This window comes from Cervus canadensis, chromosome 9, assembly GCF_019320065.1.
Source record: "Cervus canadensis isolate Bull #8, Minnesota chromosome 9, ASM1932006v1, whole genome shotgun sequence".
NCBI lineage: Eukaryota > Metazoa > Chordata > Mammalia > Artiodactyla > Cervidae > Cervus > Cervus canadensis.
In genome coordinates, this window is record NC_057394.1 from 15,622,521 (window position 1) to 15,649,335 (window position 26,815).

The window sequence follows — 26,815 nt, forward strand, 5'->3', positions numbered from 1 at the left end:
CTAAAGTATTAATGACTACCTTACTGATGACTAACATGTTATGTTAACATGTTTAATTTGGGGGCAACATGATTGACGTGCAGCAGGTCCACAATGGCAAAGTGAAGAGACTTCAACAGAGTCAGCAGTTGTGAGAGGGAAATGTATGAGGAACTCTGAGCTCTGGACACAAAGAGCTGGGATTCCACATCCACTGTGTGGGTTCAGCTTCCACCAAAGTCTGTCTGTAACTTGTGCTTAGTGTTGGGGTGATGAAAGAGCTCTGCAGATGGATGATGGTAACAGCCACACAACCACGTAGATGTACTTAAGACTGTTGAACCATATACCTAAAAATGGTAAACTCCATGTTATATTTTACCACAATAAAAAAAAAGTGCAAAGTGGCATTGATTCTTTCAGAACACAAGAGAGCAAGGCAGCTGACATGTGGCAGGGCCTCCAGTTCTCTAATCTTGACCTCCCTTTCCCACCTTCTCCTGATCATGACTTGGTGAATTTTCCCATGGAAAAGTGCCTTGTGGCTTGTCATGAGTTCAGTGACAGGTGTTAATGCTGTGACAGGGATTCCCCACCGCTACCCTCCTGGCATCATGAGGATTTTCCTAGAGATTTGGATAAAAAAGCATTATTTGGGAAAAATTCAAGGCCATCAACTGATAACTTCATTGTAATGATTTGTATTACTTCAACCATGGTGGAATGTTAGGAAGAAACCATTTTACAACTTTTGAGTTGGTCTTTCTTGGACATGGGCTTCCTGGTAGTTCAGCATTAAATAATCTGCCTACAGTGAACTCATCAGACTCAGGTTCTACCCCTTGGTCAGGGTCAGTAAGATCGCCTGGAGAAGGGTGTGCCAATCCATCCAATATTCTTATCTGGAGAATCTCATGGATAGAGGAGTCTAGTGGGCTACAGCCCGTGCAGTTGCAAAGTCTGATATGACTGAAGTGACTAAGCACACACACTATCTTGGACAGAGCAGACCACTAGGTTTGATTAAAATCTACTTTCAGGGATTGTTGGCAGGTACTTTTATATTAAGGAGAAGCAATTTCACTTTTAAAAGCTTTAGTACTAAGTCTGAAGAGAGATTTACTCAGTCAGAGGTCTTAGGTACAAATATTGAACTCAGACATGTCAAAAGAAAAAAATGAATTCTTTTGGACATAATGAGGTATATGTGTTAACATCCCGGTCTCTTGCTTCTGATCATAGATTCGACGTCCAGAGTGTCCCCTTGTGAATTTTGGATTGACATGTACACACTATTATATTTAAAATACATACTCAACAAGGACCTACTATGTTCTCTATAGCAGGGAACACTGCTCAGTACTCTACAATAACATAAATGGGGAAAGTATTTGAAAAAGAATAGATACATGTATAGGTATAACTGAATCACTTTGCTGTACACCTGAAGCTAACACATTGTAAGTCAACTATACTCTAATATAAAATACAAATTTTTAAAAAAATACAAAGAAAAAAAGCCCAAAGTATCCTTTTGAGACTTTTCTTCCTGAATCCAAAGCACATGACCACTTGTGGTTAGGGAGGACTGGAGAAGGGAGCTGACATTTACTGAGTGAATGGGTGGTTTGATTTCTCAGAATATGTGGATGAGTCATCACTGACCTTGTTCTGAGATGAAGAAACTGAGGTTTAGTCACTTGTCATCATCAGGCTTGTGAGAGGGACTGAGCTGCAGTCTGCTGCCTCCAGACTCTCCACGTGACTCACTCAGCAGGCTGAACTCTGGTCCATGTTCCTGAGATTTGCTCTGTGAGGAGCTTAGGCTCCCAAAGTACCTGCATGGAACCCCGTCTATGGTCACTGGGGCCCCAGACTTAGCCACTTGCTTCCCTGGAGGAGTTGTAAACCCTGTGAGATGAGACTGGGGCTGAGTCCCTAGGGGTCTGCATTTAAAATGGAGGAGCAGATTGAGGGATTAACAAGGTTGGGCTTCACTGGTGGCTTAGATGGTAGAGAATCTGCCCACAGTGCAGGAGACCTGGGTTAAATCCCCTGAAGTAGGAAATGGCAACCCACTCCAGTATTCTTACCTGGAAACTTCCATGGACAGAGGAAGTTGGCAAGCTATAGTCCATGAGGTCACAGAGAGTCAGTCATGACTGAATGACTAACTCTTTCACTTTCAAGTGAAAGTGAGGAAAGTGAGGGGGATTGTTGGGCTGCACCCTGCTGGCCTGCTAGGCCTGTGCTTGCCCAGCTAGACTGAAGAAGGAGTGCAGAGTCAACAGCAGAGACAAAAATGGTTTAATGACTAGGGGGAGGTTCCATGTCTGAAGCAAGGACCTAACCAGCACCCCACTGTGTGCGGTGGGCAGCAGGGCAGGACATAGCAGCAGTCTGTGCTCCTAGTGGGGGCATAGTGGGGGAGGGAAGATTACTAGTTACAGGGGAATTGACATCAGATTGGCTCTTCTCTTACCATGGAAACCAACAGAGGGTCATGCTCTTCCAGCCTCTTTAATAAGAATAGTAGAGGGTTCTTATCTAAAGCTAGAATAGTCATTAGCTAGGCTCTGGGGCAAGTATGTAGAAAGGTCAGTCATGTGAGTAGGTGTAGGTGAAGCAGGCACCAGGTCAAGCAGGAGATGTACAGAAAGCAAGAGAACAGCCATCTTGGGTAACCTGTTCATACACATGTCTTGGCTATAGAGTATTGGTGTGTCTTCTGAGCTGTTGGATGATTCCTGCTGTGATTTGGATTCTATTCTTTCATTTTTATATTTGGAAGGTGTCCAGTCCTAACGAAAAAAAATACTTGCTTCCTGTGTGGGACTGGGATATTACAGAGACTGATGGAGGCAACGTTAGATTTCTTTTTTTATCTGATACTATTTGGGAAGAAGTGTCTAGAAAGTGTACTCTGGCAAAGGTTACCAAAAATCTGTCAGTTTTTTTGTTGTTAATATATGTCATCTATCATAAATAATCACCTTGAAAACTATCTAAGAAAAATGTACACATTTTATATGACATGAATCTTTCTCTCATTCCCACATAGTAATAAGATAGTGTTTTAGTTCAGTCAAGATTTGGAATATCAGTGTTGCTTAATTGTTTCCCATTATGAAACATGTAAATAATTGTTAAGCTGAGTTTTTGAAAGAAAAAAATAATTTAGCTATTGGTGCCTCTTTCACAAGGCTCAAACACATCTTAATTAATCAAAATTAAGGGCCATTACAATCAACATCTTTGCAGCCAAGGATGGAGAAGATCTATACAGTCAGCAAAAACAAGGCTGGGAGCTGACTGTGGCTCAGATCATGAACTCCTTATTGCAAAATTCAGACTTAAATTGAAGATAGTAGGGAAAACCACTAGACCATTCAGATGTGACCTAAATCAAATCCCTTATGATTATGCAGTAGAATTGGCAAATAGATTCAATGAATTAGATATGATAGAGTGCCTGTAGAACTATGGACGAAGGATCGTAACATTGTACAGGAGGCGGTGATCAAAACCATCCCAAAGAAAAAGAAATGCAAAAAGGCAAAATGGTTGTCTGAGGAGGGCTTACAAATAGCTGAGAAAAGAAGAGAAGTGAAAGGCAAAGGAGAAAAGGAAAGATACACCAATCTGAATGCAGAGTTCCAAAGAATAGCAGGAGAGATAAGAAAGCCTTCCTCAGCGATCAATGCAAAGAAATAGAGGAAAACAATAGAATGGGAAAAACTAGAGATCTCCTCAAGAAAATTAGAGATTCCAAAGGAACATTTCATGCAAAGATGGGCACAATAAAGGACAGAAATGGTGCGGACCTAAAAGAAGCAGAATATATTAAGAAGAGGTGGCAAGAATACACAGAAGAACTTTGCCAAAAATATCTTAATGACCCAGATAGCCATGGTGGTGTAATCACTCATCTAGAGCCAGACATCCTGGAGTGCGAAGTCAAATGCACCTTAGGAAGCATCACTGCAAACAAAGGTAGTGGAGGTGATGGAATTACAGTTGAGTTATTTCAAATCCTAAAAGATGATGCTGTTAAAGTACTGCACTCAATATGCCAGCAAATTTGGAAAACTCAGTAGTGGCCACAGGACTGGAAAACATCAGTTTTCATTCCAATCTCAAAGAAGGACAATGCCAAGGAATGTTCAAACTATCACACAATTGTACTTATTTCACACAGTACCAAAGTAATGCTCAAATTTCTCCAAGCTAGACTTCCACAGCACATGAACCGAGAACTTCCAGATATTCAAGCTGGATTTGGAAAAGGCAGAGGAAACAGAGATCAAATTGCCAACATCTGTTGAATCACAAAAATAGCAAGAGACACCCAGAAAAGCATCTACTTCTGCTTCATTGACTACACCAAAGCCTTTGACTGTGTGAATCACAACTAACTGTGGAAAATTCTGAAGGAGATGGGAATACCAGACCACCTGATCTACCTCCTGAGAAACCTGCATGCAGGTCAGGAAGCAACAGTTAAAATACGACATGGAACAGTAGACAGGTTCAAAATTGGGAAAAGAGTACATCAAGGCTATATATTGTCCCCTGCTTATTTAACTTATGTGCAGTGTACATCATGTGAAATGCCAGGCTGGATGAAGCAAAAGCTAGAATCAAGATTTCCAGGAGAAATATCAACAACCTCAGATATGCAGATGACACCATCCTAATGGCAGAAAGTGAAGAGGAACTAAAGAGCCACTTGATGAAGGTGAGAGAGGAAAGAGGAAAAAATTGTCTTAAAACTCAACATTCGAAAACCTAAGATCATGACCTGTGGCCCCATCACTTCAAGGTAAATAGATGGTGAAACAGTGGAAACAGTGACAGACTTTATTTTCTTGGGCTTCAAAATCACTGTGGATGATGACTGCAGCCATGCAAGTAAAAGACATTTTCTACCTGGAAGAAAAGCTATGATGAACCTAGACAGCATATTAAAAACCAGTGATATCACTTTGCCAATAAAGGCAAATATAGTCAAAGCTATGATTTTGCCAGTAGTCATGTATGGATGTGAAAGTTAGACCATAAAGAAAGTTGAGTGCAAAAGAATTGATGCTTTTGAACTGTGGTGTTGGAGAAGACTCTCGAGAGTCACTTGGACTGCAAGGAGATCCAACCAGTCCATCCTAAAGGAAATGAGTCCTGAATATTCATTGGAAGGACTGACGCTGAAGCTGATGCTCCAGTTCTTTGACCACTTGATATGAAGAGATGACTCATTAGAAAAGATCCTGATGCTGGAAAAGATTGAAGGGAAGAGGAGAAGTGGACGACAGAGGACGAGATGGTTGGATGGCATCACCAACTCAGTGGACATGCATTTGAGCAAGCTCCGGGAGATGGTGAAAGACAGGGAAGCCTGGCATGCTTCAGTCCACAGGGCCACAAAGAGTCAGTCACAACTGAACACCTGAACAGCAACAACAACAAAAACACTCAACACATTTTTGCCAATGAGAAATATGTTTGTTTATTCTTGTAGCATAAAAATCTGTGCTTTAGGATTTGGTGAACTCTTGGAAAACACTGTCTGCCTCCTACCACTTGTGAAAGCACTTTCCCTGCAAAAAGTTGTCAAGATGCTTGAAGAAGTGGTAATCAGTTGGTGAGGGGTTGTCTGCATATGGCAGATGAAGCAAAACTTCATAGACCAATTTGTTCAATTGTGAAGTGTTGGTAATGTGATTCGCAGTTGAGCATTGTCATGGAGAAGACTTGGGCCCTTTCTGTTGATCAGTACTGCAGACATTGCAGTTTTCAGTGCATCTCATCAATTTACTGTGCATATTTCTCAGATGTAATGGTTTCACTAGGATTCAGGAAACTGTAGTATATCAGACAGGCAGCAGGCCACCAAACAGTGATCACAATTTTTTTGATGCAAGTTTGGCTTTAGGAAGTGCTTTGGAGCTCTTAGTTCAACCACTGAGCTGGTCATCACCAGCTGTATACAATCCACATTTTGTCGCACACCCCCATTTGACTGAGAAATGGTTCATTGCTATTGCATAGAATAAGAGAAGATGACACTTCAGAACAATATTCTTGATTTTTGATCAGCTCATGAGGTACCCACTTCTTGAGCTTTTTCATCTTTCCCAGTTTGCTTCAAATGCCAAACAACTGTGGAATGGTCGATGTTGAGTTCTTCCCTAACTTCTTGTGTAGTAGTAAGAGGGTTAGCTTTGATGACTGCTTTCAGTTGGTGGTTGTCAACTTCTGTGGCCAGCCTCTATGCTCCTAATCTTCAAGGCTCTCATCTCCTTTGCAAGACTTCTTGAACCACTACTGTGCTGTACGTTCTTTAGCAGTTCCTAGGTCAAATGGGTTGTTGATATTGTGAGTTGTCTCCACTGCTTTGCAACCCATTTTGAACTCAAATAAGAAACTCGCTTAGATTTGCTTTTTGTCTAACATCATTTCCATAGTTTAAAAAAGTATAAGATAAACAGCAAGTAATAAGTCATTAGCAAAGAAACATAAAGTGAGAAATATGCATTAAAATGATGTTTAACATAACTATATTCATTTAGAATGTATTCTGATATCAAATGACAAATTTCAGCAATGCAAAAACTGAAGTTAGTTTTGCATCAACTTAAATATTTGTGTTTAATTTGTTTTATTTGGTATTTATAGATCTTTGAGGGCTGTCTTGTCTTTGTCTCATGTTTTCAAATTATGAATTTTCAGTTGCGAGCACCCCGATTAATGTGTTTTTTCATACTGTACCTTTTACATTTGTAGGTGTATTTGCCAAACCTTGAGCAAGAAGATCACAATTCTAGTGACACATCAGTTGCAGTACCTAGAAGATGCAACTCAGATTCTGATACTGAAAGATGTAAGTAATTTCTAGAAGTCTGTGAAGCTTGCTCACACTCAGATGTATTGAAGGCCAGATTCTCCAAGCAGATCACTCTCCTTGAATATATGGTAAACGCCTCTTCTCCCTCACTTTTATATCCCCTTCTTCTGAGCGCTGGTGATATTCATATCTTTGAGGATGAATCAAAAGACCTGTGGAAGTGTCACTACTACACTCTAAGCCACATAAAGCCTAAAGTATATTAAAGTGCTACTGTAGAATCACTGAATTATCACTTCTAGTGAAACTTTTTTAAAGATAATGATGCTATTTTATTTAGAACATTTATTTCCCCTTCCACAAATTAAGTCAAAGTATATTAGTATTTGAAAATTAGAGGTACTAAGACCTGTTTGTACCCATGTGATGCCATGCACAATTTGCCTGAAGGGCATCTTCCATTAGCACCAGAAGCGAGGTTGGGTAGCCGAGCACCTGGATCAGAGATGCCCACTCTGCTGATGTTGCCAGTTGCTGGTCTCCTCTCTTCTCATAAGGATGTCAGGCACATTGGATTTAGGGTTGCCCTGCTCCAGTGTTACCTCATCTTAACTTCATTACATCTAGAGAGACCCTGTTTCCATTAAATAATGTCATGTTCACAGGTGTCATCTTTAGGGCTTTATCATACCTTTTTAGGGGGACACCATGCAATCCACTGCACCTAACATAATTGAGGGTGGGCTGAAGATTAGCAGTTTTCAGACCTAGTGGTTGTTTGATGCTTCAGTCCTTGGCTTGTTTGCCTCTGTACCTCAGCACCTCCTTTGTTAACCCATGTCTGTTCCAATAGGCCTTAGTCAGATTTCTCACTTATGAGATGAATTTCTGCTCCAAATTAGATTATTAAAATACAGCACCTCTACTTCTCTAGAAGCAGTTCCATGTGTTAACTCTTTTCCACTCCTCCAGCAATAGGAGTTTCAGATTTCTCAAGCTTGAAAGCAGTTAATTCCATGTACAGAGGGAGTGATAGTAGTATGTAAAACCCCAACATTGATAGTATTAGCCCATCCCTAGATGTTTTGGTATTCTCTGATTGCTTCTTTTGATGACACCATCCCCACATTTAGTACTATCAGAATGATTTGTCCACTGGTGGGCAGTCCTGGATGAGTCGGGGTCTATCCTTCTGTTTGTCTAGTCCCTTTCTAACAGCAGAGAGCAGATAACTATGCCCTAACCCCTTTGGAATTGTTAGTCCTTGGCTGCTGAGTGAAATTGCTATCTTTATAACACTAGTCATTTCCTTTTGCATCTTACAGATACAAAATGGAAATTGTTAATCTCATTTTAAAAAGATGCATGACTTTTGCCTCCCAAGTAGAACAAGACACAGTGCATCATGAATAACTAATTCTGCAGTATCAAATGTTGCCCAAAGGCTTCATTGGGTTTCTCCCAGGGGACCACCTCAGGGTGTGGAATGATAGGGTTACCAGTGAGGATGCTGGGCCACCTTCTTTCCACCTGACCTGCCTCAGCCAGACATGTCCTCCTTTGGTTAGTTTTTCATCCTGGGATTTTGCCTAATATTTTGTTTGCCTCTCAGTGAATCAGCCAAGTTTTGATTCATGGAGTCAGAAAATAGTGAAAACATTGCACATTATTTTCTATAACTTTGTAAGAGAGGGAAACTGCAATGATGTGTCACACATGTTCAAAGAACATTAGATTGGCTGTAGCTTTGGTAGTTGCCTAATTTAGGGAAGCTGGGTTGGCCTCTTATGATTGGTTGTTCTTAATTTTTCTTGGATCTGAGTGTATTGATTGTGGTTTAGGTTTTGGTTTCCTGGCATGGGCTTCCAAGACATTAGAGCCACTAGTCTCATGGCCTCCTTGCTTATGAGCTATTTTATAAGGTAGAATATTGAATTTTCAGTTTGGAACTTCCTGAGTGTGTGGGATAGTTGTAAAGACCATGAAGACACAGCTCATGGGTTCTCTGTCCAGAGCTGGTTCCTATACATCCTATTCCAGCTGGACACATGATATTATGACAGTGACAGTGGTCAGTGAATGTTTGATGAATGACCCTTACCTATGGAGATATCCTTGTGTCCACCTCTGGGTTAGTTTTAAGTTTCTTTCCTGGAATATCCTTCCCAGTTGACTGTTTTTTTTTTAAAATTCTGTTTCTCACACAGGCTTTTCTCAATTCCCATGTTGTCTATAGAGACTTTGCTGATCCTCACACCAACCTCCATGCTTCTTACTTCTGTATGTGCCCAGGGTAACTATATTAATGGACTACATTTTAACACACAAGCACACATTTCTTTCATATTCCCCAAAACCTAACACAAGTTTTGTCAGAGACAGAATGCTCAGTTCTGTGTTGAGTTGAACTGAACTAGAATTGTCAGCCAGAATTCCATTCCTAAGGATCATTTTCTTAGGAAAATTGTAATTTAAGCCCAGTTAAGTTTTCTTGATTAGTATTTAGAGTACATTAATATTTTCAAATGCAAATGCATTCCTCTCAAATTCTTTATTTTAGGGCAGAATGGTGCAAAAGGGAATTTATGCTGAATTTCCAAAACCTGGGATAGATTTCGAAGACATCCTTTTGAAAATGGAGAATGAGAAGGCTGAACTACCTCCAGGTCCAGGAACTCCCACTCTGAGGAAGTGGTCCTCCTCTGAGTCTTCAGTTCTGTCATTACAGTCTTCCAGCCCCTCTTTGGAAGATGCGGCTCCAGAAGACAAAGATGTGAGTTTCTCATCCTGCAACATGCCCTGGTCTGTCTGCTTTTGGTGGCCTCGTGGGCCTTCAGTCTGCTTCTCTCGTGACATCTTTGTTTGTCCCAAAGTAGATCCTAAGTTTCCAAGGTCTTATTCCATGGACTTGGTAGAATTAAATTGCTCCCTGCTTGGGGTTCTTCCTTGGGTGTAGGATGGAGGATCTTATGGAGATCAGTAGCAGGTGCACTGCTATGACTTCCTGAGCATATGTGGCTCATAATGATATGAAAACTCTTCAATTTGCAGCAGTTATATCCTACTCACTCTGGTGGCCTCCAGCTTCCCTTATACATCCAGAGGTTTAATGTGAAGACCCCCTTAGAGTGAGTCCTTCTGTGACCACACTGACTCAGCTACTTTTCCTATATGTAGGAATGTTCTGGCCCTGCAGGTGAGTAATAGTAGTATTTTGCTCCATCATCAGGTGGATTGTGATAGGCCAGAGGTAGCCTTGCAAAGGACCCATCACTCAGCAGACACTTTGGAGTTAGTTCCCATCTTCCTTTCTCATCCTTCAAGACCGAGAACCATATCTTATCCACCTTCAATCTTCAGTGATCAGGACAGAGCTGAGGACATCCTAGGCTCCTATGAGTCTATAATGCATCTTAAGTCCTCCAGACAGAAGCACACTAGATCTTCCTTAAAAACATACACAGGTATTCCTCTGTATCCAAATCCTCACTATCCAGACCTAGGAGCCTGGATGATTCTGATAAGTGTTCAGATTAGTCTTCCTCACATCCCTACACTCAGGAATCACTCTCTGAAATTTAGGAACCAAATAAATTCTGATCATATGCTTGTACCCTAAGATCCAAACTCACATTACTCCAATTCTCTATGTGAACTCAGTTTACTGTATTAGGTTAATATTTTGAGGCCCAGGTACGTTTTCCATTCTTGAGTGACACAAATAATCTAGAAGTATACATTAGCTCCATATAATTTTGTGTATTATTTTGGAACAAGCTTCTGCACTTATACTTAAATCAGGTATATTGCACATGTGCTGAGAGTCATGATCAACTTTAAGCAAAGCCCTTCAACAATGAATAACTTAATGCGAAGGATGTTTCTTTGTTTCTAATAGATTCTTAGGAATAGGATGGCTAGATCGGAGGGTCAATGCACACATGGTTTCACTAGATATTCCCACACCCTTCTCTGTAGGAGATGTGCCATCTTGTTCTCCTGCAACTGTATGAGATGAATCCATTTCCCTATAGCTTTGCAATGGATGGCATTGTTGAACTTTTGAAATTTGGGGGTTCATTATTTAAAATTTTATCTCTCATTGCCATTTTCCCCTCCCAGACTGAGAATATACAGGCTATACCATCACTGGAGAGCTGTTCGATAGGAATGGTTGGTTTTAAGATCTACAAAAATTGCTTCAGAGCTCACTGGTTCATCATCGTTTTCCTTATTCTAATAAATGTTGCAGCTCAGGTAAATAACATCATTTATTTTGGTTTGTGCTTTCAGCTTGATACTTATGTGCTATTCATAACATGTTTATTTAATTATTTTTAATATGTATATTAAGAGATATGTTTCCAAGACTTGGCTCATGATGTTGTGGGATCTTGCTAGGTGAATCTGAAATCAGAAAGGCAGGCCTGCAGCATGGAACCTTAGGCAGGAGTTGACTCTGCTGTCTTGAGGCAGAATTTCTTCCTCCTCCAGGAATAGGAAGCATTGAGTTTTGCTCTTAAAGCCTTCATCTGACTGTATGAGGCCACCACAGTGTTTAGAGGGATCTCCTCTACTGAAGTTCTAATGATGGATGTGAACCACATCCACAACATGCTTCACAGCAACATCTAGGTGGGTGTTTGGTTGAATCACTGGAGACTGACCTCAGCAAACTGACACTGAAAACCAATCATTGCTGTACCTGTCAAGCTTTTTTCCTTGAAAGAATCCCAACATTTGTACTGTTGCATTTTGCTGTCCACTTGGATTTGCATTGAAATACATTATATGTGGAGAGCAAAGTCTTCTAGGGAAAAGAGGATATCTTTTAAAGGTTTTAAAATGTAGCATGCCCTTCCCTGACCTGTGGTCATCTGGGATGTGGGGCTTGGCACAGACCTGAGCCAGAAGGACCGTCTCTGTGTTCTGGAGTCTTTCCATCACCCATCCTAGTGAGCAGGGTGTGAGGGTTTAGTAATGTCTGTGTGAGTGACTGTTGTTTCCTGCTCCAGGTCGCCTACGCCCTGCAGGATTGGTGGCTTGCAGACTGGTGAGTGATTCCTGGTCTGACCCAAAGTGCTGTGAAATCTACAGGAAGCCTCACTTTTCCACAGTTGGGATGGGGAGGTGGGGTTTGTTCAGTCTCCTCCTCTGACCCTCACGTTGTTTCCCTGAAGAAAAACTAAAGTTCCTGCTGGTGGCATGTGACCCTCCCATGGTCTCTCCCCATGTCTGACCCTCAGGAGCTTCCTCACAGACAATTTTGAGAAACAGAAGTCATGATTGAAATTGAATCTTTATAAGGTAGATGGACACAGGGCATTATGAGCTGGGAATATTTCAGCAAGAAACACATCTCCCATGTTGACAATTTTTTGTGTTTGTCTAAATTCTATCTATAACATACTATTTTTTTTCTTTCCCATTCCATAGGGCAAATGAAAGGAGTACCATATATGCCATGGTCTTTGGACAAGGAAACATGATTGTGATGCCTGATCCTGACTGGTACTTAGGAACTTATTCAGGTAAAGTTGAATAATCCACTCTATCTGAAGTGCTTACAATGAGCCTGTGTGAGCAGCTAGGGCTTCCAGGAGTTATTCAGTAAGATCTTAGTGGGTTAAGAGTCTGAGTTGCAGTTTCTCCTTGAATTAATTAGAATAATTATTTTTTAAATCTACTAGAAGAAAGAGATTGAATGAAGTCTCTTAATTTGTTCAGTACTAGATTTTGGAAGTTACACCAGGATTGCATATTGAGAAAATCAGCCACTGGAAATATGTAGCTATTGTGTATTCTAGTAGGTGCTTTAGCTAAATCTTATCCCCTCATAGCTCAGTTGGTAAAGAGACTGCCTGCAATGCAGGAGACCTGGGTTTGATTCCTGGGTTAGGAAGATCCCCTGGAGCAGGAAATGGCAACCCACTCTAGTATCCTTGCCTGGAAAATCCTATTGACAGAGAGCCTGGCAGGCTACAGTCTGTGGGATTGCAAGAGTTGGGCACAACTGAGCAACTAGGCACACACATATTGCTATATGGATGGGCAAGGGAATTAGAAACGGATCCTCACTTTGTGATTTAGATTGTTTCAGTTCTGTCTAAATAAACCTTGGCTTTTACTGAACTTGGGCGAAATCCTCTGGCAGCACGGGCCCCCAGATAAAAGCATTATTTCTTCGCAGGTATGCAAAGCTCCCCTTCACCATACTGCTCATCTCTTGAGCTTCACAAATTGCTTAAGAGGGAAACCAAGTAGGGGGAATCCAGTGTCTGGGAATTAAGATTCTTTCTCTTTCTTACTTTGAGATCACAATTTTATTGTGTCTGCAACTGTGATTAACTTTGAGGCTTGCCAGACTTATATTAACACAGCTTTCTACTTCCAAAAGAATGCATAGTATATATATAGTACTACACACTTTTTAAAGGAAGTCTCATCTAAAATATTAATATTCCTGTGGGAAACCTTCATACAAGCTTTCTACAGAGTGTGATATCTTTATAAGAACCCACTCATTGAAATTTGGTGTTTATTACATTGATCTCTTGCTAATAAACAAATCCATTCGTTGTTTATCTTCTGAATTGGTGGACTGTGGGGACTTAGAGAAGTAAGGAAGGGATTCTATTATGCATTCATATAGGATGGTGGGATAAGACAAATACCCATAGATGGAATCCAGGAATTTGAGTAACTTTCAGAGCTGAAGTCATATGTCAGCTGAAGGAGAAAAAAAAGTACTTGATGGAATACTTCTTACAGAAGTCATGTCCACTCTAGCATTGTGAATTCAAGAGATTTAAGAAGGGCAATTAAAAAAAAAAAAAACTTATATACTTTTAATTTTGGCTGCACTGAGTCCTCATTGCTTTGTGCAGGCTTCCTCTAGTAGCACGAGCAGGGGCTACTCTTAGTTTCAGTTTGGGGCTTCCGATTGCAGTGGCGTCTCTTGTTGCAGAGCACAGGCTCTAGGCTCATAGGCTTCAGTAGTCAGCACACAGGCCCAGTAGTTGTGACTTGCAGGCCCAAGAGCATGCGGGCTCAGTAGCTGTAGCACAAGGGTAGTTACTCTGTGGCATGTGTAATCTTCCCAGTCCAGGGAGTAAACCCATATCCCTTGCATTAGCAGGGGAATTTTTATCCACTACACTACCAGGGAAGTACTAGAAGGGCTATTTTAATTTCTATATGCTGAGGGGGATGCATGTATACCTGTGGCTGACTCATGTTGATGTATGGCAAAAGCCATCACAATGTTGTAATAAATCCTCCAATTAAAATTACTTAAATATATAAAACCACAAATTAAAAAAAAAATTATATGCACAGGGGGCACTCATTTATGTCACTAAATAAAATATGTTTAAAAGATTATGTTCATTTCCAAATGCTTCATGTTTCTATTAAACACTTAGAGATTAGTTGCTTGTTTAGGTTAATTATGTCATGCTAAAATATAATTTGTATTTTCTTGCAATTATTTGTGAGATTTTCTGCTTGCAACTTAATGCAATATTTTCACAGTCTTTGCAGCTATTTAGGCATGGAGATAGCTATTTTACACATTTCCAAGGAAATGGTAAATCATTTCTCCTGCTCCCTGTTAATTCAAGTTGGTACTAAAGCATTCCCCAATTTTAGATTGTGGGACATGTAATTTGTAAGATTTGAAATAGAAGCAAAGGAAGATCAACTACTTTTATTGATATAATTTTCTTTCTTCTGAGTTTTTATTAAAACTTGTAATTGTATTAGGAAAGCCTAGAAGGAAATTGTAGTTTATACCTGATCTTTTCCCCATGTGGTTTCTATTTAATGAGAAAACATAGTAATTTTTATATTCTTCCTTATAAATTAAACTCCTACAGGATCCATTGTATATATACTCATCTATTTTATATATGAATTTGCATATAAATTATATTTATAGAATACAACATATAATATCTTTATAAAGTGCCTGACATGCTTTAGCATCATGGAAACAAAGGCAGAGACCTAATGCTCTGAGTGATGTTTCTTGTTTCAGGTTTAATGGTAGCTACCGGCCTTTTCAGCATCACGAGATCTCTGTTGTTAATCTACGTCCTTGTTAATTCTTCACAAACTTTGCACAATGAAATGTTGGAGTCTATTTTGAAAGCTCCGGTATTGTTCTTTGATAGAAATCCAATAGGTAAGTCAGACATCAAACTTATTAGCAAACATGTCTTGTTAATGCATTTAGTACCTGATTACATTTGATGTTTGAAATTGGAGGAGATTCTTGGAAGAAAATCACTGTGCATGTTGATCCATCTTCTACAAAAAGCTTTCCTGATGTCTTCTTCTACCAGGGAAAATCTGAATATAGAAGCATATAAACTTTTATTCCAGTTCATGTATATGTGGAAAGATAAATAAATGTTCACTTTGCAGAGGCATATGAAACACACTACAGTTGATGCAAACATAAATCAGTGTTGACTGGTTGCTAAAACGTTGGCTGTGTTACCTAGCATTAAGGTAGGTTGTTCATTAGGAAGGACCTTCTTACAATGAATCTCTACCTGAGACAGGCTGTGTGTTACTATCTTTCATTTCCCATCCATTTCTGGGATCACAGAATTCTGACATGTGCCTATACTTTGAGGTTTACCTAAAATGGTAATGAAAACTTAATGAAAATGCAAGATTGGTGAATGTAAACATCCTCTTCAGTGAAATTAACTCTATAGTTTTACAGTGGACATTTGGTGACTTATACGAGGCTAACTTCAATAACTCTAAGTGGGCTTCCCTGGTGGCTCAGACAGTAAAGAATCTGCCTGTGATGTGAGAGACTCAAGTTCGATCCCTGAGTCAGTAAGATCTCCTGGATAAGGGAATGGCAACCCACTCTAGTATTCTTGCCTGGAGAATCCCATGGACAGAGGAGCTTGGTGGACTATGGTCCATGGGATTGCAAAGAGTCAGATGTGACTGAGTAATAACTCTGTAAGAGGCTAACTTCACTGGATCCATAGGAACCTTCTGCAAACTGGTAGTTTCCCCATGTATTTATAAATTGAAGATAAATAGATGTTGATGAACTCTGTAATGATCAGAATTAATCTTTCCAATAATTGTGTCCCCTGACTGATGTGTAGCAAGATGGTCACTGAGTAGATTCTAGGTCTTATAATCTCTCCTCATGAAGAAACAATTTTAAATAATAATTTTTTATATTTGTTTTATGTTTTTGTATAAGAGTCCATTGGTACAGAAGGCTTCCCATCTTAAAAAGAAAGTTGGAAAGCCACTAGGTTTATAGTGTTTTATGAGTAAATCCTATTTGAGCACTCTCCACCCCACCCGGCACTTTGCATTTTGTTATAGATTTTATGTGAAATGTGGCCCATGTTTACAATGGGTGTATAATCTAGCTGTGAACTCAAGACTAATAAACCTGAAAAGTAGTTAGACTACCAAATAGATTATACTATGATGTGTTCTGAGAAATACCCAGACTCCAGGCAGAATCTGGAAGTATGTTCTTCATTTTCAAAAAGTCTCAGGATGTCTTTAAATATGAGAATTGCTTATGTCTTTGCTAAGAGCATGTGGTCTTATTTTAGGTCCCAGTGGGTTGCAGGGTCTCCTCAGTCCTCAGCACTAAAAGTAAAAATGGAGGAACAGAGGTTGGAGGCAGGTGCTGGGCGATAGCAAAATGTATCAGCTGAAAGCAGAGTATTAAAATTTTTTTTAAAAAAATATCATAGTTGGATGGGTGGGCTGGAGTGTGTTTTAAATAATCTTCAGTTCAGTTCAGTTCAGTCACTCAGTCATGTACGACTCTTTGCGAACCCATGAATCACAGCATGCCAGGTCTCCCTGTCCATCACCAACTCCCGGAGTTTACTCAAACTCATGTCCATTGAGTCGGTGATGCCATCCAGCCATCTCATCCTCTGTCGTCCCCTTCTCCTCCTGCCCCCAATCTCTCCCATCATCAGGGTCTTTTCCAATAAGTCAACTCTTCGCATGAGGTGGCCAAAGTACTGGAGTTTCAGCTTCAGCATCAGTCCTTCCAATGAACACCCAGGACTGATCTCCTTTAGGATGGATCTCCTTGCAGTCCAAGGGACTCACAAGAGACTTCTCCACCACAACAGTTCAAAAGCATTGATTTTTCGGCACTCAGTTTTCTTCACAGTCCAACTCTCACATCCATACGTGACCACTGGAAAAACCATAGCCTTGACTAGACGGACCTTTGTTGGCAAAGTAATGTCTCTGCTTTTTAATATGCTACCTAGGTTGGTCATAACCTTCCAAGGAGTAAGCATCTTAATTTCGTGGCTGCAATCACCATCTGCAGTGATTTTGGAGCCCCAAACAAATAAAGTCTGACACTGTTTCCACTGTTTCCCCATCTATTTGCCATGAAGTGATGGGACTAGATGCCATGATCTTAGTTTTCTGAATGTTGAGCTTTAAGCCAACTTTTTCACTCTCCTCTTTCACTTTCATCAAGAGGCTCTTTAGTTCTTCTTCATTTTCTGCCGTAAGGGTGGTGTCATCTGCATATCTGAGGTTATTGCTATTTCTCCTGATAATCTTGATTCCAGCTTGTGCTTCATCCAGCCCAGTCTTTCTCATGATGTACTCTGCATATAAGTTAAATAAGCAGGGTGACAACATACAGACTTGACATCCTCCTTTTCCTATTTGGAACCAGTCTGTTCCATGTCCAGTTCTAACTGTTGCTTCCTGACCTGCATACAGGTTTCTCAAGAGGCAGATCAGGTGGTCTGGTATTCCCATCTCTTTCAGAATTTTCCACAGTTTACTGTGATCCACACTCAAAGGCTTTGGCATAGTCAATAAAGCAGAAATAGAAGTTTTTCTGGAACTCTCTTGCTTTTTTGATGATCCAGCGGATGTTGGCAGTTCGATCTCTGGTTCCTCTGCCTTTTCTAAAACCAGCTTGAACATCTGGAAGTTCATGATTCACGTATTGCTGAAGCCTGGCTTGGAGAATTTTGAGCATTACTTTACTAGCATGTGAGATGAGTGCAGTTGTGCAGTAGTTTGAGCATTAAGTAACCCCAAAGGACATTGCAATGTTTAGAACCAGTTAAACCATTGGTGTTCAAAATATTAGATCTGGATTGTCAAGAAAAATTGTGTTTATGCTGTGTGTGTTTTGTTTAAAATAATCCTGTTTATATCACAGGAAACTGTATTCAATATTTTATAATAAACTATAAGGTAAAAGAACAAATAAAAACATAACAGAAGTCTCTTATCTTCATAAAAAAGGTTCTGTAAAATGACTAAAGTAAGTTTTGTTATTTAAAAGGTACTTAGCAATTTGAAGTTTTAACTTTAAAGAAATCTGTCTTTTCCCTGACTAGTTTTGGTAAGCAGGTCTCTTGTTACACCTGTGATAACTGTTCTAGTCCAGGCTTTTGGGTTTCTAGTGGCAGAATCTACCCAGGTTAGTTCAGAGGAGGAGGGCTCGATCAAAAGAAAATGGGTGTCTCATGGAGCTGGAGGGATGCTGACTGTCCTGTACCTGGGGATGGGAGCCGGGGTCCTCCTGGGAGCCAGGGCCATTGTCACAGGGCTTGTGCATGTTCTCAAGTCCCCTTGCCTCTCACCTTTTCTGGGTATGGTGGGTCTGATCCACTTTCCTGCTTCTCTTCTGGCAGGAGAACTACTTCTTCGTCATTCCTGAGACAGGAGATCTGCATGACTTGGTGGCTAATCTTGGATTAGGACTCCCTGGGCACTTTTGATCATTTAGCCATTGCCAGTGATGTGGAGGGTTCCTGAGAGGCCAACACCATTATTCCAAGTCTGTCCACTAAAGATAAAGGCATTCTAGGGAGTGGTAGATTACCAGGAGCTACATTTGTCAACAAGAGTCTCAGGGAGGAGAAAAGGGCTAAGGCTGGGATCTGAACAGATGTGGTGGGGACTGAGGACCCGCTTAGTGGGTGAATAGAAAAGAGAGGAGGGCCCCCCCATCAGAATAAGGATATGGGATCAGGAGTGATGGAAGGGAGGTAAAGTGGGTTCCTGTCTTCCGTCTCTTCTCTCCTTACTATTCCTAAAAACATGGTATAATATTATTTGATAAAGAAAGGAGGTTGTAAATGAAATTATTTTAAATGACAAGTTAGGGCCTGTTGATAATTATGTGAAATCAAGAGAAGTCAAAAGTGCATAAAAAGTTTCCATGCTGGCAATTTGGGCAGAGGTCTAAGGCAGAGCTTGTGAAGTTGGGTATGGGTAGTTGGGATATGCTAGATGTAAGATGTTCTATAGGGCAGCCAAGAGTAAAATAGGAAAAAATTATCAAGGCACCATCCTTAGGAAAAAAATAAGAGGCAGCAAGGGGTTTTGCAGGAAGTTACCCTGAAAAGTGGGGTTTCCATGCCTCCTCTCTCTGGTGGGTGAAGATCTCAGGATGGCTCGACAGCAGCACCCAGCCCATGATAAAATATTATTGCATCACCCTGAGCAAGGTTGGACCTTGTCTCCTCCATCACTGAAAGTCTGATTTATGAAAGAATTTGAACATTTCTGTTAGCTGCAGAACCCTTTCTTCAAAGGCCGACTATGTGAAAGTCCAGATGTTTGTAAGGGGTTCTGTTTAGGATGGGCTGGTCAGTGAGAGAGATGGATGGGGTGTCTTGTCCTTCACGTCCTTTTCTGCCTCATTCTCCAGGGAACCTCTGTTTAATCTCAGATGCCTCACAGGACAAAGTTTGGAAATGACTAACCCTGGTGACCTTTCATGTCCCTTAAAACTCTAAAATCCCATAAGGACAATATGAACAAAACCTGTCACAAGTAGGGTACTTCATAATTTAGAAGATATCTGCATAATCATATTTTTTATTCTGTGAATGTTATCATTTCCCTTTTACAGAAAAGGGGTTTGCCTCTCATTGGAGGTTGACTGAGTTGCCTAAGGCCTCTTGCTGCTGAGGGTCAAAGGAGGACCAGAACTTGGTGGTTCTTCCACTGATGGTTTCCTAATTCTCTTGCTCTTTCAATTTCTTTCTTTTTTTTTTTTTTCTAACAGCAAAGAGACTGTGGAGCTCCCAGCCTTCTACAGCTCCGACTCCTTTTCTTAGTCTAGTCAGTGAATTAGTTTATGTAGAACGATGCAGGAAGTCCCCTGAATTACCTCCCACCTCCAGGCTCCACTGAACACTTATCCATTGGGCCAGTTTTGCCCCTTCCCCTTACATTGTACCTGGAAGTACAGATGTGTTTTCTTTGCCCCTTTGGAGGGACTCTGATCTTTTTTTTTTCAATAGGCTGCTTAGATGTAGATCCCATTTCTTACCAGGACAGTGGGTCTTTTATTGTTCTTCCCACCCCTCCATACTCCACTGGACTCAGAGCCTGGCCTCAACCCAGCACTGCTGGCTTCTGACTCTGCAGGGCTGTGAAACCAACAGATGATTCTTATCAAAGGAATTAGGTTCTAGAACCATAGGTGAAGCTAATTGTGGGTGTATATAAAGAAGGTCACAACACTGGAGTGTTCAAATAACATATCTTCTCTTACTTACCCTCAAGATCAAGTGTGGCCTGATATGGCATCTTTTTGACTGGAGCCTAGTACCACTTTTGTGGTAAAGAATGGGGCTCAAAAAGACATACACTATGTCATGGGTGAACCTCAAAAATATTACACTGGGTGAAAAAAGTCAGACTCAGAGACCACAAATTGTACAATTCTGTTAGTATGTTATGTCCTGAAAAGTCAAATTTATAGAGAAAGTAGATTAGTGTTTGCCTGATCTACAAGTGGGAACAGGGTATTACTATGGCATGAGGGGATCTAATTGGGGGCATAAAAATATCTTAAAACTTATTTTTGGTGGTGGTTGCATCACTCAATAAGGTTACAAAAATCCATTGAATTGTACATTTGAAATGGGCAAATTTTATGAGATGTAAAATATACCTTAATAAAATATACTTTGGTATTTTATGATATATAAATATACCTTTTTGTTGTTGTTTAACAAATAATAAGGCGGCCCAGACTAGAAATAGGGACTTCCAAGTTTTAAGTTACAGTTGGTTATAAGTAAGCAGGGTATGAGTCAAATGTAAGAAGTTACTGATTCCACCTTAGATTCTGGACTCAGTTCTTAAAATGTGATTATTGTGAATTTGTACTTTGACATTCAGAATACAAGTTTAGTGTTGTCTTTCATGATATTTTGTCTTGTGGAAAAGGTAGAAAATTGTGAACCAGAGCAGTTAGGAGGAAACTGATTTTTTCTTGGATACCATGGCCATTCAGTGGGGGTACCTCCCTCCCCCTCCACTCTTTCCTCCACTCTTTTTCTGCTTTCCTCTCTTTCACCCCCTCCCAATTTTCCCCTCTCTCTTGTTCTCCCCTCCCTACTTTACCTTTTTTTTTTAAATTAGATGCTCAGTTGTTACCCTCTATCCTGTGTTGTTTCCAAACACAGCATCCTCAAACACACACAGTTCACATTGCCAGCCCACTTTGATCGAGAGGAGGAATGCCACTGGCTCCTTTCAGGCCCTCATTAGTCAGTTCAGTCACTCAGTCCTGTCCGACTCTTTGCGTCCCCATGGATGGCAGCTTGCCAGGGCTCTCTGTCCATCACCAACTCCCTGAGTTTACTCCAACTCATGTCCGTTGAGTCGGTGATGCCATTCAACCATCTCATCCTCTGTCGTCCCCTTGTCCTCCTGCCTTCAATCTACCTTCAATCCTCAGGGCGGCCAGGTCCGCAGGGCCCCCCTGGGGCTGCCAGGTGTCCAGCAAGGGGCCCTGCCTCTGCCCTCAGACCGTCACATGGGGTTCAACCCGCCCCCCCCCTCCCCCCGAGTCTCCTCAGCTGCAGAGACACGAACTGGCAGAAGCACCGGCCCACCTCCAGGTGGCCAGGGGCCCCCGCAGCCTCCTCCCACTGGAAGTGCCCGTGGGCGAAGCAGCAGGCGTAGCTGGAGGCGAACCGCAGGATGGCCTCCTGGAACGCGGCCTCGCCTTCGGGTCACCCAGGAAGGCCCACTTGCAGTCGCCCAGCAGCACATACACGAAGCAGAGCTTGTTCTTGGTCTCGCAGCCCGTGAGCACAGAGTGCGGCGCCAGCAGCAGGTTGGCCTCCCCGACGTGGCACTCCAGCTCCCGCAGGGTCCTCTTGGAAGACCTTCGGAACCAGCACAGGGTGTTGACGCTTAAGATCATGAAAAAGGGGGCCGAAAAATACATTGGCGCTGATCACGAGGAGCCGCTGAGCTTGCTGGTTTTGCCAAGCCCCAAAGATGAAGGGTAAGAACAGCGAGGCTGCGGAGAGGAGAATCAGGACTATGGCAGGGATGACCCTGCAGCCCAGATAACGCAGGAAGCAGCGGGGCGAGCGCACGCCTTTCAGGATGCCCACAGCTCGCTTTACAGCTCGGGGTCCTCCAGCACCTCCTTCAGGGGGTCTGGCACCGCCAGCATGCTGAAGCTGCCCACCTTCCACGAGGGCAGGCTGTCCCTGTTGATGCAGTCCAGGGTCAGAAGGGCCTTCCTGCTGTAGAGGGCGGGGGCCGAACGCAGGGCCGGGGGTGCGCCAGGCGCTGGTTGGGGATGCACAGGAGCTGCACCAGCTTCTGGAAGAAGCGGCCGTCCGTGGCCTCCAGGTAGGTCAGGTGGCTGAGGTGCAGCGGGACCCGGCAGGGCCGCAGCAGGACGGGGAGGACCAGCTTCCTCTCCAGTCAGGAGCCCACGAGGGACAGGTCGGCCTCCAGGAAGCACCAGCGGCTTTGCACGAAGTCCTCGCTCGGCACCAGCAGCACCTTCTGGCTCTGCTGGATGCAGGCCGCCATGTTCTCCAGCACGTTCCTGCCGGGCGTGAAGTCCCGCTCGTGCAGGCACACCCTCAGCCCCGGGAGCTCGGCCTCCAGGCGGCCAGTGAGCCCGTGGGTCCACACGACATCCACGCTTCTGTAGCTCACAAACAGGTGGAACTGATCGCCCGGCGCAGGAAGCCATGCATGCTTCCCCAGGTCTGCCTCTGGTCCCTCCAAGGGGGGAGAGGGTGCTCCCCCGCAGCGTCCAGGCGTCCGGGAGGCAGAGGCTGCTGCTGTGCTTCTTGGGCACCAAGGGCCTCCATTGTGGTGCCCACCCTGCCCGCTCCCCACGCCCGTCCTCAGAAGAGGCCTGGGAGCAGCCGGGGCGCTTCTGCCCCAGACAGAAGGACTTCTGCAGCCAGCAGTTTCTGAGATATCTCTGCTAAATCTGGCCACTGTGGGCTCAGGACGACTGGTCACGCACGACCTCACAGAAACAGGCCGGGCAGTGTCCCCGCACGCCTGCCCAAAGGGGTGCCGAACGGACAGGGCGCCCGGGGTGGGGCGGGGGCCCTACTTACCTTTTTGCACAGTACACAGTTGTTGAAGAAAGATGAGACTATCTTGAAAAAATTCAAATTGTACATAAAACGTTATAGTCTTGTTTCAGACTTGTTCAGGTTGTTTTCTACTTCTGACCTGACAAATATGCAACATTCAAACCTTTGATTCATTTATGAACTACTGGGGACACATTCCTAGAAGTGGAATTTCTGGATCAGAAAGGATGTGCTCTTAGAGCCGCTTACAAATATTGCTCGGTTTTTCCCCCAAATCTACCAGTGCAGTGCAGGTGGGAGTCACGTGGATTTTCATTATACACACATCCCAAATGTGATCTGGCCTCCAAAATTTGCCATCATTGTTGGCTTTGTAATTGACTTTATCCTGTGCAGGATAGGGGAGGTGGGGATACAAATTTATCCCAATACCTGGGGTATTGATGTAGTCTTGGGCACAAATCATTAACTGAGCCTGGCCGTCAAAGTCCAGTCAAGAGTCCATGGCCAAGATGGGGAACCGTACCTGATGAGGGATTACTGAGGTACCAAGGAGTAGTTGCTGCAAAGGGTCTGATTCACTTCTTTCAAGGAGTTGAAAGGCTGTCATATCAAGAGAAAGTAGATTCACTTTGTGTGTTTATAAGGGCAGAAAAAGTGACACAGGTTGGTGTTTCAGAAAAGCAAGATTCAGTTTAATGTGAGAAAGCCCCATCTAACATAACAGTCTGAAAATAGATTGGGTACCCCTGTTCATGTGAGTCCTCCTTCCCTCTACATCCCTGGAGATATTCCAGCAGGGGCCATGTGGATGAAGAGTCAAGGTGTGCCTATGAAGGAAATTTATCATAAGGATTTTTATTTGAAGACCTTTAAAAAAACTTCAATACGACAAGGTCATGAACTTGAAATCACAGCTCTGGTTACAATAGTGTATCCCAAAGCCCAATGAAATATTCTGTAAACACCATTTATTCTCTTAATGTCTGTTAGTGCAAGGTAGTAGCTATTAAACTTTCTAATCTCACATTTTCTATACTCCATGCATTGGTGAATAAGACTTCAGTCTTTTGACCATCTTTCACAGTTGGTCAAAACTTTGATTTTTTTAATTTTTATCAAAAAGTTGATCAAAAACATTGACAGTTTTTGTAGTCACTCTGTGGAGAGATGGTTTTTCTCATTGCTTTTGTTTTCCTTGTATTTTACATATTTGTTAACCCTGGGTCTCTCAGACCATAAGACTCATACATCTGGTGAAAGGTAAAGGGGTGATTTTCATGTAATTTTCATCCTTGAGTAGCCTATTCATATTAAAAAACAATCTAGCACTGCTTCCAGCACTTTCTAAGACCAATCATGCTTGTAGTGTTTCTGAATCCTGCTACGTTTAACTTTGCATTTTTTCCAGCAAGAAAATCACAACCATTTGAACTATACCTTTAACATTTCTTGACATGTGTTTTCCTTATTTCCATATTGCTATTTTGCAAAGTAAAAAAATGACTAGGGAAGCTGCAAAATCAATAAGAATATGTGGGAAATTGTCCATCTGATTTTAATGTTTCTACAACTGAATTGATTAAATAATAGTCCAGTCTCTTGCCCCTGGACCATAAAGAAGTCTGAGTGCCAAAGAATTGATGCTTTCAAATTGTGGTGCTGGAAAAGACTCTTGAGAGTCCCTTGGAAAACAAGGAGACCAAGCCTCAAACCAGTCAGTTCTAAAGGAAATCAATTCTGAGTATTCATTGGAAGGACTGATGCTGAAGCTGAAGCTCCAGTACTTTGGCCACCTGATGTGAAGAGCCAACTCACTGGAATAGACCCTGATGCTGGGAAAGATTGAGGGCAGGTGGGGAAGGGAGTGATAGAGGATGAGATGGTTGGATGGCATAATCAACTCAATGGAAATGAGTTTGAACAAGCTCTGGGAGGTGCTGAAGGGCAGGGAAACTGGTGTGCTACAGTCCATGGGGTCACAAAGGGTCAGACAGGGCAGAGCAACTGAACAACTACTTGCCCCTCAAAGCATGATCTGGGAAGCCACCATCAACTGGCCACTTAATAAGAAATGCAGACTCTCTAGTTCCCCACTAACATTCCTGAATCAGAATCTGCATTTTATTAATAACAAGTGGACCTTCCCACAGTACCTGGTAGACTTTCCCAGGTGACATGATGCTGCAGAACCTGGGGGAATAATTATTCTTTCACCTTGGTGATTTGGATACCTGTTAATTCTCCTGGCATTATGACTTGGTTCGTTTACCTGCATGAGCCAATTTAATCCTGAGATTCACCCTCTAAAGCAGACATTCATAGAGGCTCAGAAAAGTTGTTACTTGGACCTATAAAGGTATCACTAAAAGACAGTTTCTGGAGTCTGTATTTCCTAAGTCTGAGACAGGAAAGTTGAGGCTCAGCCTCTAATGCTGGCCTGGCCAAGAGCGACAGCCTCCAGTGGCCTCAACTCACCCTGTGCTTCCGGTGAGCCAGGTGCCCTGTAGAGAACAGGAGAGTCACACATCGTGGCAGTGGAAACTCAGTCCCCAGCCACTGGCTTTGTCTGAAGGGCCTTGGAAGGAAGTCACCTGTGACAGAGGTCAGGAAGAGCACCTAGAGATGCCACATCTCACCTGTAGGCTGTCTTCACAAAGCCTCAATTATGAAAGAAGTTCAGGAGCCTAGATAATATATTTCTCAAGAGTTGCTACACCAAAGTAGTCTCTGTGTATGTGTGTATGTGTGTGTGTGTATGTGTGTGTGTGTCTGTAGCTTCAGTTTCTTCACATTTAATCATAGAAAGACTACTATTAACTGAAAAAAAAAAGTACAACCTAAAAATTGAGAATTATGCTTTATTCGATGGACAAAACTAAGGATTTATGCTCAGGACACAGGCTCTGAGATAACTCTCAGATACTGTTCCAAAGAGACAAGAGGCAAGGGGAGGAAGGATATATAGGCATTTTTGCAACAAAGACCAGGTAGTCAGAGCATCAAATGATTCCTGTGAATAAAAGAAAATCAGATTCTTCCAGTTAGGGAATTTAGCACTTTTCTGTATATGGGAGGATACAAGAGTCTGGGCTCGTTGAAATCATTCCTTTGAGATGCATCTCGGCTATTTGGGGTCAGTATCCTATGTTTTCTCATCCTGAGTTTTCTCAGGGTGCACCATCGGAAGATGGCTGCAGGGTCCTTATGGTTGCAGCATCCTTTGTTTACTGATATGACAGGTGGCATTTTTAGTTCACACTAGATATTTATTAGAAATTCTTGTCTTCCAAACCCACAGCCTCTAGGATATACTGTTTTCATGGATTCTGAGTAGGTAAATAAAGTTAGTGATGATAAGTGATTTTTAGTCATTAATCGATATTTTAGTTTTTCTGCCTCCATTCCTCTGTTCTTCTTGATTGCTTAAGCATGATTATGTTTATCATACCCAGTACACCTCTGGAAATAAAGACTTGTTACCCTGGTAGTAAACTCACAACCTGGATATGGCAGGAATCCACAATTTCCCCAGATTTCCCAAAATGTGAAGTTCTGTGAACCATCTTGAGAGAAAAAATTATAGAGCAGTTATAGTTATATTTATTTAAAGAGTATCACT

The 26,815-nt window shown here is 42.1% G+C and overlaps 1 protein-coding gene across 2 annotated transcripts in view; it reads left to right on the forward strand.

The window, feature by feature from the left end:
• LOC122447477 (ATP-binding cassette sub-family C member 4-like) overlaps nucleotides 1–26,815 on the forward strand; it is a 1,659,665-nt gene that overhangs the window by 1,574,651 nt on the left and 58,199 nt on the right. For both annotated transcript variants that reach the window (XM_043478129.1, XM_043478124.1), the window contains exons 14-19: nucleotides 6,760–6,856; nucleotides 9,381–9,593; nucleotides 10,943–11,077; nucleotides 11,836–11,873; nucleotides 12,257–12,351; nucleotides 14,859–15,005. In XM_043478129.1, coding sequence (XP_043334064.1) covers nucleotides 6,760–6,856; nucleotides 9,381–9,593; nucleotides 10,943–11,077; nucleotides 11,836–11,873; nucleotides 12,257–12,351; nucleotides 14,859–15,005 — 725 coding nt within the window. The remainder of the gene's footprint in view (nucleotides 1–6,759; nucleotides 6,857–9,380; nucleotides 9,594–10,942; nucleotides 11,078–11,835; nucleotides 11,874–12,256; nucleotides 12,352–14,858; nucleotides 15,006–26,815) is intronic.